This window comes from Camelina sativa, chromosome 2 (assembly GCF_030686135.1).
Source record: "Camelina sativa cultivar CO46 ecotype springtype chromosome 2, ASM3068613v1".
In the NCBI taxonomy this organism is placed as follows: Eukaryota; Viridiplantae; Streptophyta; class Magnoliopsida; order Brassicales; family Brassicaceae; genus Camelina; species Camelina sativa.
In genome coordinates, this window is record NC_141881.1 from 3,069,171 (window position 1) to 3,087,482 (window position 18,312).

Here is an 18,312-nt window from a genome sequence, read left to right on the forward strand (position 1 = left end):
GTGTTGTTAAATAAATCTTCTTCGCTAAAGAACAAGAGGCGTAGCTTTGGGGTTTTATAATTAACCCTAGGCTCGACACTCCAAACAACAGGCAGTTTAAAATAAAACAGCAAGACGTTTTAAGGAAATAAGAAAACAGCAAAACGTCTAATTGACTTGTAGTAGTGCAGAAGTCACTTGTACTAGTACAGAAGTACATTATTCCCCATTGGTAATGACTTCTAGATAACTCGACGTAGTGATCCATTTGCCTCATTAAAAACCATACTGAGAAAACCCATTGGGACAAAACTCAGCTATGGGAAAAAGAGTACAAACTTCACACCTAAGTTATCTAGTTATCATTACCGGGTGAAGTCTTCAAGGTGGATATGTTGAAGACTTGGATCCTCGGTAGGTCAACTATGAGTGAGTGAGCTTCCTTGGCCATCTCCTTAGCTCTTGAACGAGTGATCCTTTCCACCATCTCCGGTTTCTCTGCAGCCTCTGGCTCCGTGCTTGCCACGATCATATCATCCTCCCCCTCTTCAAAAGGATTTGTCCTCAAATCGGAATCTGCATAGTAAGGGAGCAAGTCAGAAACATTGAATGTTGATGATATGGTATACTTACCTTGAAGATCAATCTGGTATGCATTGTCATTGATCCTCTTGATGACTTCAAATGGGCCATCAGCTCGTGGTAGAAGCTTGCTCTTCCTCTCTTCTGGAAACCTATCCTTGCGTAAGTGAATCCACACTAAGTCTCCTTCTTCGAAAATGAGCTCCTTTCTCCCCTTGTTTGCATGCTTCTCGTATTGCTTGGTCCTTTTCTCTATGTTCTCCTTAGCTTTAGCATGTATCCTCCTCACATGTTCAGCCTTTTCTTTGCCATCAAAGCTACACTTCACACTTAAAGGTAAAGGAATCAAGTCTAGAGGTGATTGTGGATTAAAACCATAAACAATTTCAAAAGGAGAGAATAGAGTAGCAGAATGCTTAGCGTGATTATATGCAAACTCAACATGTGGTAGACATTCTTCCCATGACTTGAGATTGCTTCTCACTAAGGTTCTTAGGAGTGTAGATAGCGTCCATCTGTTTGCGGGTGACATGTGGTTGAGAATGATAGCTTGGTTCCTAATTTAGCCCATAACGTCCTCCAGAAGTGTCCTAGAAACTTTGTATCTCGGTCTGAGACGATTACTTGAGGCATTCTATGTAGACGTACTACTTCCCTGAAAAACAAGTTAGCTACAATAACAGCATCGTCCGTCTTGTAACTTGCAATGAAGTGAGCCATCTTGCTAAACCTGTCAACCACAACAAAAATCGAATCTCTACCATTTCTGGTTCGAGGTAAGCCAAGAACAAAATCCATAAAAATATGAGTCCAAGGTTGAGAAGGAATAGGGAGAGGAGTGTACAAGCTGTGGGGCTGTACCTTACCCTTCGCCATTTTGCAGATATGGCACCTAGAACAAACCTTCTCAACGTCTTTCTTCATTTGAGGCCAATAGAAGTGTTCTTGCAGTCCAAGTAGAGTCTTTGACACTCCAAAATGTCTAGCTAGTCCACCTCCGTGAGCTTCTCTGATCAGCAGCTCTCTCATGGATCCTCTTGGTATGCACAATCGATCCTTATAAAATAGATATCCATCCTGCCTATAGTAGTTTTCAAAAGCAAACTTATGACATTTGCCATAGCTCTCAGCAAAATCGATGTCAGTTTCATAAAGTTCTACTATTTTCTCAAATCCTTCAAGCTTAGAAGACAAAGTAGAAACGAGAGTGTACCTCCTGGATAATGCAGCTACGACTACATTATCCTTACCTTTCTTGGGCACAAGCAAAACGGGTTCTGCCCATGGACTGAGACTCTCTCTAATGTGTCCCTTATTCATCAGCTCCTCTACTTGCTTCTGAAGTTCTTTAGTCTCTACTAGATTTGTTCTGTAAGCGGGTCTGTTCGGTAGTACTGAACCTGGTACCAAATCGATATGATGCTCTATCCCACGTGTTGGCGGCAAACTTGGAGATATCTCTTCTGGAAATACACCCTTGTACTCCTCTATAATTTCTATCATCTCGCGTGGAAGCTCTTCTGCTGGCTTAGTACTAGTGAATGTCTCCTTATGCACAAACATGAATTTGGTCATCTCTGGATCAAATAGCTTGTTGAACTCGCTGTGATTGATGTACAGGCTGTGAGACACTTTCTCTGTATCCTTGCGGTTCGTGTGAAGCTGGTTCTTGTAGATTTCGCTGGGTGTAAGTGGTAGAAGAGTAACTTTATGTCCCTTGAATTCAAACGATCACTTGTTGGTGTGGCCATCATGAACCACTTTTCTGTCGAACTGCCATGGTCTTCCCAACAGAATATGAATGGACTTCATCGGAATCACATCACATAGCAGCTCATCCTCATACTTCCCAATCGCTAGTTTCACCATCACTTGCTGCGAAACTGTTAAAGCTCCCTTGTTGTTCAACCACTGTAGCTGGTAAGGTCTTGGATGTGAAGTGGTCTTGAGATTAAGCTTCTGTACCATCTCTTCACTAGATGCATTAGTACAGCTTCCACCATCAACGATCAAGGTACAGACCTTGTCTTGAACCATACACCGTGTGTGAAATAGGTTCTCACGCTGTCCTCTATCATCTGGATGAATCTGAACACTTAAAGCTCTACGTGCTACCAACATCTCTCCCATGACTGCTGGTTCACCTTCTTCACCGAATTCAGACTCTGGTTCACTCTCTGAACTGTCTACTGGCACAATATCTCCTCCTTCTTGAAGAAGAAACATCTTCTTGTTAGGACAGTCTCTGGAATAATGCCCCATTCCTTGGCATTTGAAACACCTGATATGACTTGTAGAGGTACTACTCTTGGGCTTGTAATCGATCTTAACCTCTTCTTTGACTGTGGTTATCACGGGTTTGCTATCCTTGGTGAGTGCGGGTTTACTGAACTCTCTCGGCTTGGACATGTTAGGCGTAAATGTAGACCTCACTCCCTTTCTCTTGATCTGCGATTCAATCAACTCTGCCTTATGTACCATTTCTTGCACATCTTCATAGTCCTGCAACTCTACCTTGTCTTGAATCTCTCTGTTTAAACCTCCAAGGAACCTCGACATAACCATGTCTTCACTTTCTCTTAAATCAGCCCTGATCATAAGTGTTTCCAGCTCTTGATAGTAGTCTCTAACAGACTTAGTACCTTGAATGAGACGCCTAAGCTTGTTGAGAATCTCTCTCTGGTAGTGTGTAGGCACAAACTTCTTTCTCATCTGCGTGACTAACTGTTCCCATGTAGTGATAGCAGGCTCTCTCTGTCGATGTCTAGTAAGTCCCAACTGCTCCCACCACAACAAAGCAAAGCCATTGAATTCAGATATGGCTATCTTCACCTTGTTCAACTCATAAGTACCTTGAACCTGAAAATTAGATTCCATCTTCCTTTCCCAGTCTAGATAAGTCTCTGGATCATTGGTTCCATGAAAAAAAGGATACTGAATCTTGAGGTGCTTCAGCTGCTGCCCCAAAGGATCATAATCCCTACCATGATCTATGTTTCTGTTTCTCCACATTGTTTCTTGACTATGATCTGAAACTTCTTCTTCTTCAGAATAATCTCTATCTGACTCAATGTATATTTGATGCCCAGCTACTTGTTCAGCTCGTCGTGGGCGTGTAGGGTCTCTACCAGTTCTGCGATGCTCTCTTTCTGTGCCTTGAGTGCTTCTTCTCTGACTGAAACAAGTCTCTCTTCCCCCAGTAGGTGACTGAACTGTCCAGATCCGTGTCTGTTTGGAGGAAGTTCCCACGTGAGCCTTCCCTTTAGCTAAACGAAGGGCTTCATTAGGACTAGGCGGGTCTGAAGAACTCTTATCTGAAGCGCTAGTTGCTTGAGCTATATCTTTGATTTGCTTCTCAAACTTGTTACTGAGCTGCTCCATCTGTTGCTGAAACTGAGTAGACATTGTCTTATTTGCTTCGGCAATCTGCTTAGACATGGCTTTGTTCAAAGCTTCCATAGCTTCTGGAGAAAACTCCATTGTACCTGCAAATTAAAGAAGGAACTCGAAGTAAAATGTTCCTTGAATGAGAGAAACGAAAATAAACTCTAAGACTCTGAATTTTAAACAAGAAACACACGACTACAGACCTAGTGTCGGGCGACACCACAAGAGAATCGATCGACACCCAACCCTATAACTAACAAACTCAAAATAATTAAACCCTAATGCAATCAAATTTCGAAAACAACACAAAACTAAATCCTAAACTCACAGAACTCGATCTAGGCACAAACGAATTAACAAAAATCAAACCCTAAAACTAAACAAACGAAATTAATCAAAAACACAAGAGATTAGGGTTTAGAATGGCTTAGCCTTTGGCACTGAGTTGGCTCTGATACCACATAATACGATCTCCCTAGGATAGAACTCCGATGAAAGGCTGTAGACTAGTGACTGGTGGTGAGGTTCGATGGTGATGGTGCGGAAGTGACAAATACGATGGAGATAGTGATGATCGAGTGATAGAACAATGATATGATGGAGATAGATGTTTAGGTGGTTGTATGGATTGAAACAAAAGTGAAGAGACAAAAGTGAAGAGTTTCTGAATCACAAAGTGTATAGAAACTCAGAATTCAAGAACGCATTCAAGGATTCGAATTGAGAGAAGAAAGATTCAACAATAGTATTGTTACATATAACTTCTTCGCTAAAGAACAAGAGGCGTAGCCTTGGGGTTTTATAATTAACCCTAGGCTCGACACTCCAAACAACAGGCAGTTTAAAATAAAACAGCAAGACGTTTTAAGGAAATAAGAAAACAGCAAAACATCTAAGTGACTTGTAGTAGTGCAGAAGTCACTTGTACTAGTACAGAAGTACATTATTCCCCATTGGTAATGACTTCTAGATAACTCGACGTAGTGATCCATTTGCCTCATTAAAAACCATACTGAGAAAACCCATTGGGACAAAACTCAGCTATGGGAAAAAGAGTACAAACTTCATACCTAAGTTATCTAGTTATCATTACCGGGTGAAGTCTTCAAGGTGGATATGTTGAAGACTTGGATCCTCGGTAGGTTGAATGACCCGTCAACTATGAGTGAGTGAGCTTCCTTGGCCATCTCCTTAGCTCTTGAACGAGTGATCCTTCCCACCATCTCTGGTTTCTCTGCAGCCTCTGGCTCCGTGCTTGCCACGATCATATCATAAAGTGGGCATATTTTTGGTTAGGTTTGACAATATTGTTTTTGGCACGGGTACGCATGGCATGGTTATTGGGAGGTGGAGGCGAAGGAGAGGGAGAAGGACTTTGCGAGGGTGTTGTGTTGGTGGTGGATGGCGATGTCGTGGAGATGGGAGAAGATGAGTTTGGTGATGAGGCTATTGGGCTGTGTAATGAATTTGGGCCTGGTATTGATGTTGGGCTTGGTGGTGATGGTGGAATAATTGAATGTGATGAAGACGATGACGTCGACGTTGCGGATGATGGTTGCGGTGATGGCGGAGGAGTAGGCGTTGGAAGTGGTGAAAGTGGAACCGGCGGTTGAGGATCCGCGGGGGAGTCCGGGACATGAGCTTGTACGAGTGAACGAACCGGAACTATCGTTGAGGCAGGTTGAGACGCTACCTCTGATGATTTTTGGAAGCTCGATACTGGAGGTGAGTCACGACGCGACGGTGAAGCAGCAAACGAAAATGCCGATTCGACAAAGTGGACGTGCCGTGATGTGTAAACCCGACCAGAGAGTGGACCCAAGCACAAGTATGCACTTTGAGTAAGAGAATACCCCAAGAAGACACACGGTAAGGAACGAGCATCAAGTTTATGTGATGTGTACGGACGCAACCAAGGAAAACACAAACAACCATATACCCGAAGCTTATGATAATTTGGTACGTCACCAAACAACTTCTGAAACGGAGAAGTATGATTCAAAACCGGAGTAATCATGCGGTTAATGAAGTAAACAGTGGTGGAGAAAGCATAACTCCAGTAAACTGTAGGCATCGATGCAGTGCTAAGAAGCGCAAGACCTGTTTCAACTATGTGGCGGTGCTTTCGTTCTGATATCCCATTGTGCTCTGGAGTGTGTGGTGGTGTAGTAAAGTGACTGATCCCACGTAGAGCCAAGAACGACCGTAACACGATAAACTCCCCTCCGTTGTCAGAGTACAACGTACCAACTCTTTGCTTGAAACGATTTTCTACCAACGGTACAAAGGACATGAATATGTCTTTAACTTGAGATTTGAGCTTCATCGGATAGAGCCAGGTATAACGCATATAATGATCAACCAACACCAAATAATTTAAAACCATCAATGGACACAATCGGTGACTTCCACACATCAGTATAGATGTATTGGAGAGGATGATGAGACGTAATGGTATTAATGTGAAACGGGAGTTTATGACTCTTATTGATGAAGCAATCAGAACATGACAAAGGAGGTTGCAGAGATGTTGAAACAGGTAAAAAAAACTTGGAAACTAATGTTTTTAAAACAGGTAACGCCGGGTGACCGAGTCTTGCGTGCCAAGAAAGAAGGTCCAGTTTGGTTGATGGTGAAGCAAACAACGAGACCGGTGATGAAATATTGACAGGCCACTCGTACAGCTCATTTCTAGTCCCCCCCTTGGAGCAAGCGGACCCCCGTTGCAAGATCCTTCACCTGAAATTGGTCGGGTGAGAATTTCACCGTAACTTGATTAGCATTACACAGGCGATAAACCGATATTAAGTTCTTTTTAATGTCAGGAACATAAAGAACATTGTTCAAGGATATATCACGTGAGGAGGTGGGAAGAAAGGTTGAACCAGTTTGTGATATAGGGAGTGTAGACCCATCAGTAATGGTGATATCCTCTCCTCCATTGTAAGGTTGGTGAAGAGCTAAGTTGTTGAGGTCCGATGTTACATGATGCGTCGCACCGCTATCAAGAATCCAAGGATTAACATCATAACCGGACCCGGTGACAAGATTTGCCCGTGAATGCCAAGGAGCATAGGCACGAGGATGGCTCGAAAAACCGCCTTGATGAAGCTGAGAGCAGGTTCGAGCACTATGACCATGAATGCCACAGATCTGGCATCTGCCTTGGTAGCCACGGGACATGCCCTTGTCCGAACGAGACATACCAGTCTTGTTGGGAGTCGAGTAGTTGGACCGGTATTGTTGCTTGTGGCGTTGCTGATTGCGATTACCAGAGCCACCAGAGGAACCACCACAAAAGTTGACCGCATTGGTAGTGGCTGGGAAGGACGGAGGAGAAGTAGCAGCAATGGTCTGAAGTTTAACCTCATGGTGTAGTAGTTTTTCGTAAACTTCAGGGAGAGTTGGTGTTTTCTCCCGACCTTCAAGTTGATCAATCACTGTTTTAAAGTCATCGGTCAACCCACGAAGAACAGCCTCAACTTGATCTTCATGAGCCATGGAAGCACCCAACACCGCAAGCTTATCAAACCGCATTGTAAGACCAAGGAAATAGTCATCCACCGGTTTGGTACCTTTCTTCCACGCCTGGATCTGGTGACGTATCTGTTGAATGTGACTGCGACTTGGTGCAGCATAGGTGGTTGTGAGTGTAGTCCATATCTCGGTGGACGTGGTGGCTCGGGAAAGGAGAGGTTGGACAGTGGTGACAATGGTGCCTAGAAGAGAGCTGTAGATCAGGCGATCCTGACGTTTCCACAACGTGTAGTCAGGATTGGGAGTCGTTACACCGTCGGTAGCGACTGTAGGAGGTGGTACAACGACAGATCCATCGATGTAACCTGCGAGATCATATCCATTAAGGAAAGCATGAACCTGGCGGCTCCACATGATGAAGTTAGAAGCAGTGAGCTTCGTGACGTTAGACATATTAACGCTAAGGAGTTGAGGAGTATTGACGATAGCAATAGTCTCACTCGTGGCCGACATTGTTAATACAGGACGACGGTGGAAAAATTTTGTGTTGTGTATTAGGTATAGATCGTAAGCTCTGATACCATGTATGAAGGAAGACTGAATGTCTTATTCCATGTGAGTATTACATTATATCATGTACAAAGGTAATTAGGTTAAGATAAATGACTCTCCTATCCTTTCTATATATACATCACCTACAACCATGACCGGCGGTTCAACCCGTTTTATCCGGTTAACATCACTTTTTAGGTTTTATATATTTTCAAGTTTGCTTAGATCTTTTCATTGGTTTGACATTACTTTGTATTAAGAGGTCAATAATATTCGTTTTTACTCGGAAATACGACCAGGGGCCACTTTTATTAGTTTTCTTTTTAGGCCATCTATAATTCAGGACCGGTCCCGATGGTACTGATCGTCTGACTTTTAGATGTGCATGAAAAAATACATATAACCCTTATATTACCGGACCAAAACTAACCCTTGTGAGCTAAGCTAGTACTAGTATATTTATATTGTCCACTTAAACGTCAACACATTTTATACTATATTAAAGGACTTAACTACGAAGCAGTTGCATGAAAAATTCCTCTGCTATTTCGTGGCAATTAATAGAGAAGAAATATGTATATGCGTGTTGAGCGATATGTGCCACGATAAAATGAGACAAGCACTGCCTTTATATATCATCTATTCTCTCATTTCTTTACGGAGTCACGCGTAAAACTATAATCACGTAAACCAAAAGAAAGAATTAAAAAAAAAAAATTCATTTTATCTCCCAAGAGGTTCCAAAATGCCCAAGGTACGTATATACGATTAACGTTTTTTTGCACTAAAAGTCCAAAATATATACGGAAGGTTTAGCAATCTGTTCGCTAGTATTACTCATTTAAAAATTTCATGAGCAGAAAATCTTGATGTCGGTGAGTATGAGGTGCGAAAAATGTCGTTCGGAAGCTCTCAAGATCGGAGCCAAAACCACTGGTACGATATCCCATTACACCTTAACTAAACAAGATTTTGATATGTAACAACAGGGCAGCAAATATAATTAAAATAAATCTTGAATACATTAAAATTGCAAATAACTGAATCCTTTATATGGATATGTGTAATTTATATTTGGGGTTCCGTAATCTATCAAAAAGAGAATTTATAAATGTCTCCGGAACCGGCATTGGGTTATGTTTATATGTATATAGCAAATTATGTTTGTTTGTTTCATCCTCTTTTGCTTGATTTTTCTCATTAATATACTTTTAAACTATTGGTTGAAAAACAATGATGGAGCAGGAGTGACTTTTGTGGGAATAGAAGGAGAAGAGAAAGACAAAGTGGTGGTGATCGGAGAAGGTGTCGACGCTGCATGTTTAGTTGTCCGGCTTCGCAAGAAAGTTGGTTTCGCTGATCTTATCAGCGTTGCAGATGTTGACTCTTAGAAATACAAGTCTTTATTCTAGTATTACATTCTTTCTTAAACGCTTTTCAACGATTGATTATGTAATTTCTCAGTTTTCTTTCAGAAACCATATACAGATTTACATAATCGCAATTTTCTCTAGCCATCTAAGGAACAAGACAGTTTTAAAGTTTTTCTCTAATCATTCCATACTTTCTATAATAATTGAAAGTGACTAATTAAAACCAATTAAAGCTAATCGATGATATTAAAAATAGCTACATTTTGGGAAAACAAAAACCATGATAATGAAGAAAAAAGATAAGAGAGAGTAAGAAATAACAAAAATCCATTTTGTTATCGGCCTATACAAAAAATATGAGGAAGGAGCTTAAGAAAAAAAAAGGGGTGAAATAAAAGTAAAAAAAGGCCACCTGAAAAATATTAGCAAAAACAGAGAGTGCAGTTCTCGGGATTAGGGACGATATGGCCAACGTAAGAGGCAATCTCTCCTCGTTACGTGTGGTCATTTATTTTATTACAAAATTATATAATAAAGCCGATTTGGAATTTTTTCTTCCTTTTCAAAAGGGAATCAAAATTTTGTACTCATGAGAAAGTTAGTGTAGAGAGATAGAGAGAGAGAGAGCTGTATTGGCTGGCATTTGTGGGGGGGGGTTTTACTCAGATGCTACTTGAATCCCTACCAAAGATGAAACGCCTCATCCAATCTGAAACCACAAGCACTCTCGTACGCCAGCTCACTTGCTTACTGTTCCATACCAAAATGTTTTCTTTTTTAAGTATAAAAACACTTGTTTGTAGATTTGTTTAGAAAAGAAGTTTTTTTTGTTTTTTTACCTTGCGTAGACGGAATACCACAGCCACTGACTGCTATGTCCAATAGACACCCAATCTCCTGGAAGTTGTGCTGCCGTTTTTTCCCCTCCCAGTGGTGCAAATTGTCCCAAATGCTTGTACCTGTTACACCCGCCAATCCGATTTTTAACCAAACCGAAACCCAAACATCATCCAAACAACAAAACCGGATTTCACAATTGTTTTGATTTGTCTATATCCAAAGGACCCAACCCCCAATTAAAGCGGGGCCATAAATGAACCAAAACTTTGATCTCTTTTAAAATACTTCAAACTAAACTTGTACCAAATGGATCAAGACGATTACAAGTTGGTTACTACACTTTCAGTAAACAAGAATATTGATGTTGAGGAATTTCCAAAACACAGTGCAATTTGTTAGTCTACTTGTGTATTAGGCAGTGAGGTTTACTGTTTTGGAATAGCCTCGACTCTAGCTAAATACTACGAGTCATGGGCATTGGACCATAAGGGTGTAGAAAAGATGGAGTTTATGACTTATATTAGGTAAGAAAAAAAGAAATGTTAGGAAGCACATTTAGTGAGTTTATATTAGCTTAAATGTATATTAGTTAGGGTGGATCAATCAACAAAAACACTCAGATATTGATTCAGATTTTTTGGGAGGACTAACCTGAAGGGACGGAAACGGTGACGACCTTCTCCTCTCATCCTAATGGGACCTTCTGGATTCTTCTCACACTCTTCCATGCGATCAAAGCATTTAGCTAGGTAAGCACCTTGCTGCGCAGCAACCTAAAAAATCCACATATAACAACCAATTGATAAGAATCCAGCAAACAAGAGTTTTTACTCAAAGATGAACAAAGACTTAAATAGCTAAAACTCCAACCGAAGTACCTGTGCTGTAGCTGGAAGAAACTTCACTTGTGAGTCAACCTGAGAAAGAGCAGATTTGAATTCTTCGATCTTTAGGTCGATGTTCTTCTTGGAACCATCATCAGTTTCAGCTTCTTTTAGAAGATCAGCAATGCCCCGCATACGTTTACTCTTCAAGTAGAGCTCCACTTGAGGGTATCTAACACAAATGTCATCCATTGCTTCTTGAAACTCTTTGAGTGTTAGTGTCCCAGACTTGTCTTTGTCTGCTTTGCTAAATATAGCAGAAACATCTTCCTGCAACATGAAGCCATTGATATTTTTTGGTTTATAATCTAAAACATTAATCCAGAATTTGGGAAGCAATATAAGCGTCAAGCTACCATGACTTTGCGCTGGTTAATTGTTGCGCAATCGCCAAGGGCATATATGTTATCACATCCTTCTACGCGAAGCCATTCATCAGTGGCCAGAGCACGTCTATTACCCTGCAATTACAAGAAAAATTCTTAGAGCGAGTTGATGAAACGTGTTTGCTAGGAAATGTAGAAGAATGTACTGTGTGAGTTTATCAAGAGCACATTACTTTACCTGACCAATTTGTTTCATAAAATCTTTTATGACAGGACGAGTTCCAATACCAGTTGACCAGACAATCATTCCATAAGGAATTGAGGAAACCTCTCCTCCTTTGGTTTTAGCAGATATATCTTTCTCATTCACTTTAGTTACCATCGACCCAAGTTTCACATCAATTCCATCTCTGCTAAACTTTTCTTCAGCAAACTCAGTGATTCTCTTGTCAAACCTGTGAAAGAAAAGCTTTCATGAATCAATATACAATGTTTTTATGGAAACATGAAACTTAAAAGATTGCTCACGTACAAAAGAAGAAGAAGAAGATTGATATTCAGAAGTTTAGAGGTAAGAAATTCTACATGGTCAGGATGTGGTCTGCGGCCTCCAGAAGAGTGATCTGCACTGAACCCTTGGCTCTAGGGTAGAGACTCACTAGATCCTCAGTAACAAAATCATGCAGTTCAGCAGCAAACTCAACACCTGTTGGCCCACCACCAACAACCACAAAATGCAGAATTCTCTTCCTCTCTTCATCGCTTAGTTCTGGTAGACTTGCCTTCTCAAAGGAATCAATTACAGTTTTACGGATTTTCTGAGCATCTTCAACTTCCTACAAGCAGGTATTGAAACCAATAAAAGCATCAGAACTTTAACAACCATACAAATGATCAGTCAATATATATGCTTTTTAGCTGTAAACTATCATTGCTTACCAAAAACACATACCAAGAGGTTACAAAAGGGAGTTAAGAGCCAAGAAAACTTACTTTCAGAAAATGACAGTTCTCCTCCACTCCGGGTATGTTAAAGGTGTTAGACTGAGCTCCAGTAGCAATTACAAGGTAGTCATAATCGACAGAAAATTCTTTCTTTCCATTTGAAGCAAGGCCTTGTTTGGATCGGCAATACACTTTCTTGCTTGATGGATCAATTTTGAAACATTCTGCCTCCAGGTAAGACGTATCAACATTCTTCTATTTGTAAAGGCAGGAAACAAAGCGTGCATTAGCATTTTAAAAATTGTAGCAATCAGAATATGAAAAGAAGACAAGATTGACATTTAAACTTTAGTCATATATATATATATATTTACAGCAGAATTACCTTTCTTCCAATGTTACGAATAGGCTCAACAACGCTGCGAGCTTCAACAGTTCCACAGGTAACACTAGGTAGCAAAGGAGTGAAAGCAAAGTAGTTTCGAGGCGAAATAATCTGAACCTCGTATTGAGAATTATTCAAATTCTTCAAGAAACTAGTTCCAGCCCAACCAGTTCCGAGCAGCACAACCTTCTTCTTCTTGGTTCCAGTTTCAACAACAGCAGCAGAACCGTTCGATCCATAAGATGCGTTTGCCTCAGAATAAGCTATAAGTCCACCACCACTATAAAAACGATGTTACAGTACATATCATCAGTAACAAACAAAAAAAAAACTTAAAATCTAACTCAAATCTTTGCATTTAGAGACACAGAACATAACGAAACCTAGAAAAATTATACATCTGAAAAAAAATCTGAGATCTGGAAAATTCGACTATCATATTATACGAAAATCAAATGCGTTCTTCCTGAGAGATTCGGTATGTAGAAAAAAACAAGTGTAGCGTGAATCATACAACCTAGAGAGAATATCTAACTTTTTTTTTTGTTTGTGAGGAAACTGTTCGTACGTAGTAGAGGATCTGTGGTAAGGTTTCAACAACAGAACGCAGAAATGAGAAATAGAGAGGGAAGCAGGAAAGGACCTGATGGTGGAGACGACGATGATTCGGGTAAGAGAAGGATGATCTTGAAAAGCTTTGGAGAATCTCTCGAAGAAACTGAAACTTCTCATATTCGTTTGTTCTTCTTCGATTCAATCGCAGAGGAGAAGAAGAAGAAGAAGAAAGATTTGTTGACAACAACGAACAGTAACGCCAAGTATCCTGGAGAGAAAGGGAAATAGAGAAGAAAGAAAGAGATCTGGAGGGGCCAACACGACGAATGAGACGGTGGAGAAGTAGAGTTTGGCGAACGTTTTGGTTGACCACGTGTCCTCCGTGGAAAATATCAGTCAAAATTTTAAAAAATGGAAAGAAAATAGAAAAAAACAAAAAAGCGAGCTCAACGAGGTTGGGATTGGTTGAGAATATTTTTTTTATTTATTAAATTGTTTTCTTTAATATATTTATCAGTTTCGTCACGTATTAGTTATGACATTTCAAAAATATTAATATTGTGACGGTGAGAATATAGAAATATACAAAACGATCTAGGCTTGGTGACCAAGGCCAGCCAGATCCTCTATGAATCTGACCATCTCTGACCATGTTACATATACATTATAAGGAAATCGTGACGACATTACGTTACTATTAGAGAACAAATTCAACTTTGTTTGTTAAAAATAAAAAAATAAAAAAAAAATAAGATACTTGAAGGAATCAAATAATAGTCAACAAAAATTTGCTGCCATAAGAAATAAATAATACTGTAGTCAGAATATTTTTCTGTAGCCCCAGTATAATAGGAAACTGAACTACTTGCCAAAAAATAAAAAATTGTTCTCGTATATACAACGCAACTATATTTTCATTTATTAGTATTTATTTATCTTCGGCATATTTGTTTTTCTAGCTATAATTCTACAACAGAAATATTTCATGAAAAAATATCAATCTGATAACGATGGGAATTTGAATCATCTTTTTATCTCCATCTTCTTCGGTTCTTCCCATATCAAGCTCACATTTTCCGGTTAACTCCACTCATCAATAACGGGGGAATCGCTTGTCCAATTCGGAACCGGAATTCAAATCCGGTTTAAAGATTGGTAACAGTGGGAATTTAAATTTCTCCAAACCTCACGAACCGGGTCCGAACTTTTACATCAATAACCGGGGGGGAAGTCAAGTTCGGAGTCAGAATTCAAATCATATTCCAGTTTAATTGACCTTTCAATCCTCATGAACCGGGTCAGATATTTTCTTCAATCATAACCGGGAATTCGCGGTTCAATTCGGGATTGGAATCTAAATCAGACTCCGGGTTGAACCGGATACATTGATGAACATTGACATAACTAATCATCAAATGACAGATATAATTTTCGTTACATAATTATAAAATGGTAAATACTACGTTTAATAGAATGTTAGTAATGTTTTAGTTAATCTTGGAGTACTATTTTTATACATTCATAGCCAGGTGTTTAAGTTTTCAGAATGATAACAAATAGCTTAATCATGTTTTATAACGTCAAAATGACATATTGGTACATCACTTAAATAACTCTAGTCACTTTCATTTTACTAAAAGGCTAGTGTATTATTCATAGTTTATAACTTTATATGATCTTTGGTGTATATTAGACTCCTTGTTACAAGATCATCATGCATTGATCCTTTTCTGATTTTTTCCCAATGCAGAAATAGTTTTTGTTTCAGGTTTTCTTTCATTTAATACAGTATTGTTCTTATGTGTACTTTTGTCTTCGATGTCCGAATGATCTCCTATATAATAAAACGGAAGTACACAACTTTTTTTGGTAGACTATATAATTTTTATAAGTTGATTACAAAATAGGTTATAGATTAAAGTTTATGCGTTGGACCTAGAAAGCCAACTGCCGCAAAATGTACCACGCCCACGCCGTCATGAACTTAAGAATATCCCAAAGAATCCTCTTAAAGAAAATATTCCAATAATTTATACAATTTCCAAAATAAAATCTTTAGTATTCCATGTATTGTTACAAAATATATACTATTAGGCATAAAATATACTGTTAGGCATAAAAAAAAAAAAATTCTTAACAATTTATCACACTTAATCGTGATTTCTGAGATTTGTGCTGTTAAAAATAAAATCTTACATAAGCACGGATCATATTAAAACACTTTCACCAAACATGTTCAAAAATTAAAATGAAAACAAACAACAAACATAACTATTTCTCATATCTAAAATTTCAAAATTAACAATATAAAACTTACAAAATAGGTATTTTTTTCAAGTCATCATATTTAGCATATGATTTTATTGCATAATGTTTTATCCAAATTTTTTTTTAAAACAATCATATAAATTATATTTTATTCTAAAATTATAATAGAAATATAAAAAACTTAACACGTGCTAGAGCACGGGTCCTAATCTAGTTTAAACTATTATAGTGAGATTACTTATGGTTTAAACATTTTCTTAAAAACGAATCACTCTTTTTTTTTTGTCAACTGATGTTGTATTGATAGATAAAAGTTCCACCCGATTTACAATCAGAACATACTTCCTATAGATCAAAGGTATACACTTCTACCTTGATCGGCTAATTGAACCCAAAAAACCAACAGGCCTATACATAATTTCCTTGTATAACCCACCCTACCAACTTTAAAACTCAAATTCAATCAGAGGTGTGAAGACTTTCCTCCGTAAACAAACCATTTAACCAAGACGGATGGCCTGTGGCCACATACAATTGCAACATACAGTCGTTAGTGACACTCTGAGCTATGATCGAAGCTCCTCTGTTTGAAAATGAGTTTTCCAAAAAGAATTTCCATTCATTAATAGACTTGAGAGACAAACCAACCTTCATAGATTGATATCTAAATGAAGGAGAAGCAGCAGGATTGGTAATCGCATTTACCAAAAACACTTCCTGCAACCCAAAAACCACTTTGTTCACCTGGTGACTAGCCATGCTATCAATTGCCCACAGCAATCCTCTGAGATGAGCTTCTTGTTTATCCCTACAACTGGATATAGCTCTTCTACTATGTAACAACACCACGCCTGCATGATTTCTCAAAACCCATGCACAACCCGCGAGTCTATTTCTGTTTGACCAAGATAAGCCAATATTACATTTTAACCAGTTTGAAGGCGAACGCATCCAACCTTTCCTATTCCTTCCCCGTCTAACATTCTCTCGACCCCTATCTGTTGCTTCTGTTCTCTCTTGCTCCATCTCTCCTTCCTCGTCTACCTCTTGTGCCTCCACCCAGTCCCCCCAGTCATCTCTTATCTTTTGAGCAGATTCCAAAGGCAAGAAGTTTTTTCCTTCAAAGGCGAACATATTTCTGTTCTTCCAAATTCTCCAAAGCGTCCACGAGAATGACTTTCTTAGTTCATCTGGCCACAAAGGGTTTCTAATATTCATTAGGAGGTAATGTATATTAGAAAAAACCGATCCATTGTGGAACCCATCTTCTGGTGAAGGAATTCCGGTTAAAGCCCAAATTTGTCTCGCCAAAGAACAAGAGAATAATACGTGATTAACCGATTCAGGCTCGCCTCCACAAAACTGACACCTAGGATCCACATTCATACCTCTTCCATTCAACTTTGATGCAACAGGTAGAGCTCCACATAACACTTTCCAGAGAAAAACCTTTAACTTGGGGTCAGTATGAAGCTCCCAAACTTTGGCTTTAAGATCATTCGTAGATGGTTGTTGATTTGCTTCAGTTTTGACAAGAGAATTGGAGGATTGATAACCCAACCAATATGCTGACTTAACCGAAAAATCACCATTTTTGTTATGCTTCCACGAATAGAAATCTTCCTCTTCCGTTGCTGGTTTGATCTTCATTATTCTGAGAATATCATCAGGGAAACAAAGTTCCTGGATTTTCTGGGAATTCCAGCTACGTCTCTCCACGTCAATCAGCTCAGAAACTCTCAAGTCAAGATTGAAAAAGTCATTTCTCCTCCAAGGTGCTTTCCATCCCTCTTCATCTTCAATCCACTCATCTAACCAGACCTTGAAAGATTTTCCATTTCCTACATTCTTTTTTAACCCTTGAACTAGTAAGTCTCTTCCAAACAGAATGCTTCTCCAAGCGTAGGAAGGTCTCGGTCCTAAGGGAGCTTCTAGGAAATGTGACTGAGAGAAATACCTACTCTTCATCATTCGAGCAAACAGACAATTAGGATATTGCAGAAATTTCCATGCTTGCTTGGCTAACAAAGTTTGGTGGAATGTTTGAATGTCCCTGAAACCTAAACCTCCTTGATCTTTCGGTAGACAAAGTTTCTCCCAACTTAACCAGTGGATATTATTTGAATGCTCAGTAGTACTCCACCAGAAATCCGCCATTACAGCTCACATGTCGTCTTAGGGAGCTTAAAACATGACATTACAAAGACTGGCATCGCTAGCGCGATTGACTTCAAGAGAACTTCCTTCCCACCTTGTGACAGCAATCTAGAATACCAACCAGAACACTTATCTTTCACCCTATCTTTAATGTAACCCAATAAATCGACTTTTGAGCCAGAAAAACATTATGGCATTCCCAAATAGGTACCAGCTCCTCCTTCATTGAGAATACCCATCTTGTTCTGAATACTGCTTTGATATCCTGATTAACCTTGGACCCGAAAGTGATGGAAGACTTACTGAGGTTTATGGCTTGACCTGAAGCAGCTCCATATCTATTCAGAGTGTCTATTAAAAAGGAACATTGAGTGACTGAAGCTTTACACATGAAGAGGCTGTCATCTGCAAACAAAAGGTGATGAACCTCCAGACCTTCCTCTATGAATTTTATGCCTTGAAGTAGACCATTTCGTTGTCCCTGGTTGAGTAAGTGTGTTAAGCCTTTCGTGCAAAGCACAAACAAGAAGGGAGACAGCGGATCGCCTTGTCTGATGCCTCTTTGAGGAATGATCATTCCAAAAGGCTGATCATTTATTAGA

At 39.4% G+C, this 18,312-nt stretch overlaps 3 protein-coding genes across 4 annotated transcripts; 1 reads left to right on the forward strand and 2 right to left on the reverse strand.

Moving 5' to 3' along the window:
- The first annotated feature begins 8,504 nt into the window (after window positions 1–8,504).
- LOC147948197 (heavy metal-associated isoprenylated plant protein 47-like) lies at window positions 8,505–9,475 on the forward strand. Its single transcript, XM_087480000.1, has 3 exons — window positions 8,505–8,731; window positions 8,838–8,913; window positions 9,223–9,475. Exons 1-3 carry the CDS (start codon window positions 8,723–8,725, stop codon window positions 9,366–9,368), a joined length of 231 nt encoding a protein of 76 aa, XP_087336126.1. The 5' UTR covers window positions 8,505–8,722; the 3' UTR covers window positions 9,369–9,475.
- Window positions 9,476–9,742: 267 nt separating this feature from the next.
- LOC104716179 (external alternative NAD(P)H-ubiquinone oxidoreductase B2, mitochondrial) lies at window positions 9,743–14,182 on the reverse strand. 2 transcript variants are annotated; one of them, XM_010433563.2, is made up of 10 exons: window positions 13,374–14,182; window positions 12,731–13,010; window positions 12,394–12,597; window positions 11,986–12,236; window positions 11,639–11,855; window positions 11,431–11,535; window positions 11,069–11,344; window positions 10,842–10,963; window positions 10,190–10,309; window positions 9,743–10,100 (listed from the first exon to the last, which is right to left on the reverse strand). In XM_010433563.2, the coding sequence occupies exons 1-10, from the start codon at window positions 13,460–13,462 to the stop codon at window positions 10,013–10,015; spliced, it is 1,752 nt and encodes a 583-aa protein (XP_010431865.1). In that variant the 5' UTR covers window positions 13,463–14,182; the 3' UTR covers window positions 9,743–10,012. The 2 variants fall into 2 exon arrangements, with proteins under 2 accessions (XP_010431865.1, XP_010431858.1); XM_010433556.2 differs by having other exon boundaries at window positions 12,394–12,600; window positions 13,374–13,733.
- A 1,830-nt stretch (window positions 14,183–16,012) lies between these two features.
- LOC147948198 (uncharacterized) lies at window positions 16,013–16,939 on the reverse strand. The gene has a single exon (XM_087465719.1). It carries the CDS (start codon window positions 16,937–16,939, stop codon window positions 16,013–16,015), a length of 927 nt encoding a protein of 308 aa, XP_087321845.1.
- Window positions 16,940–18,312: the final 1,373 nt, after the last annotated feature.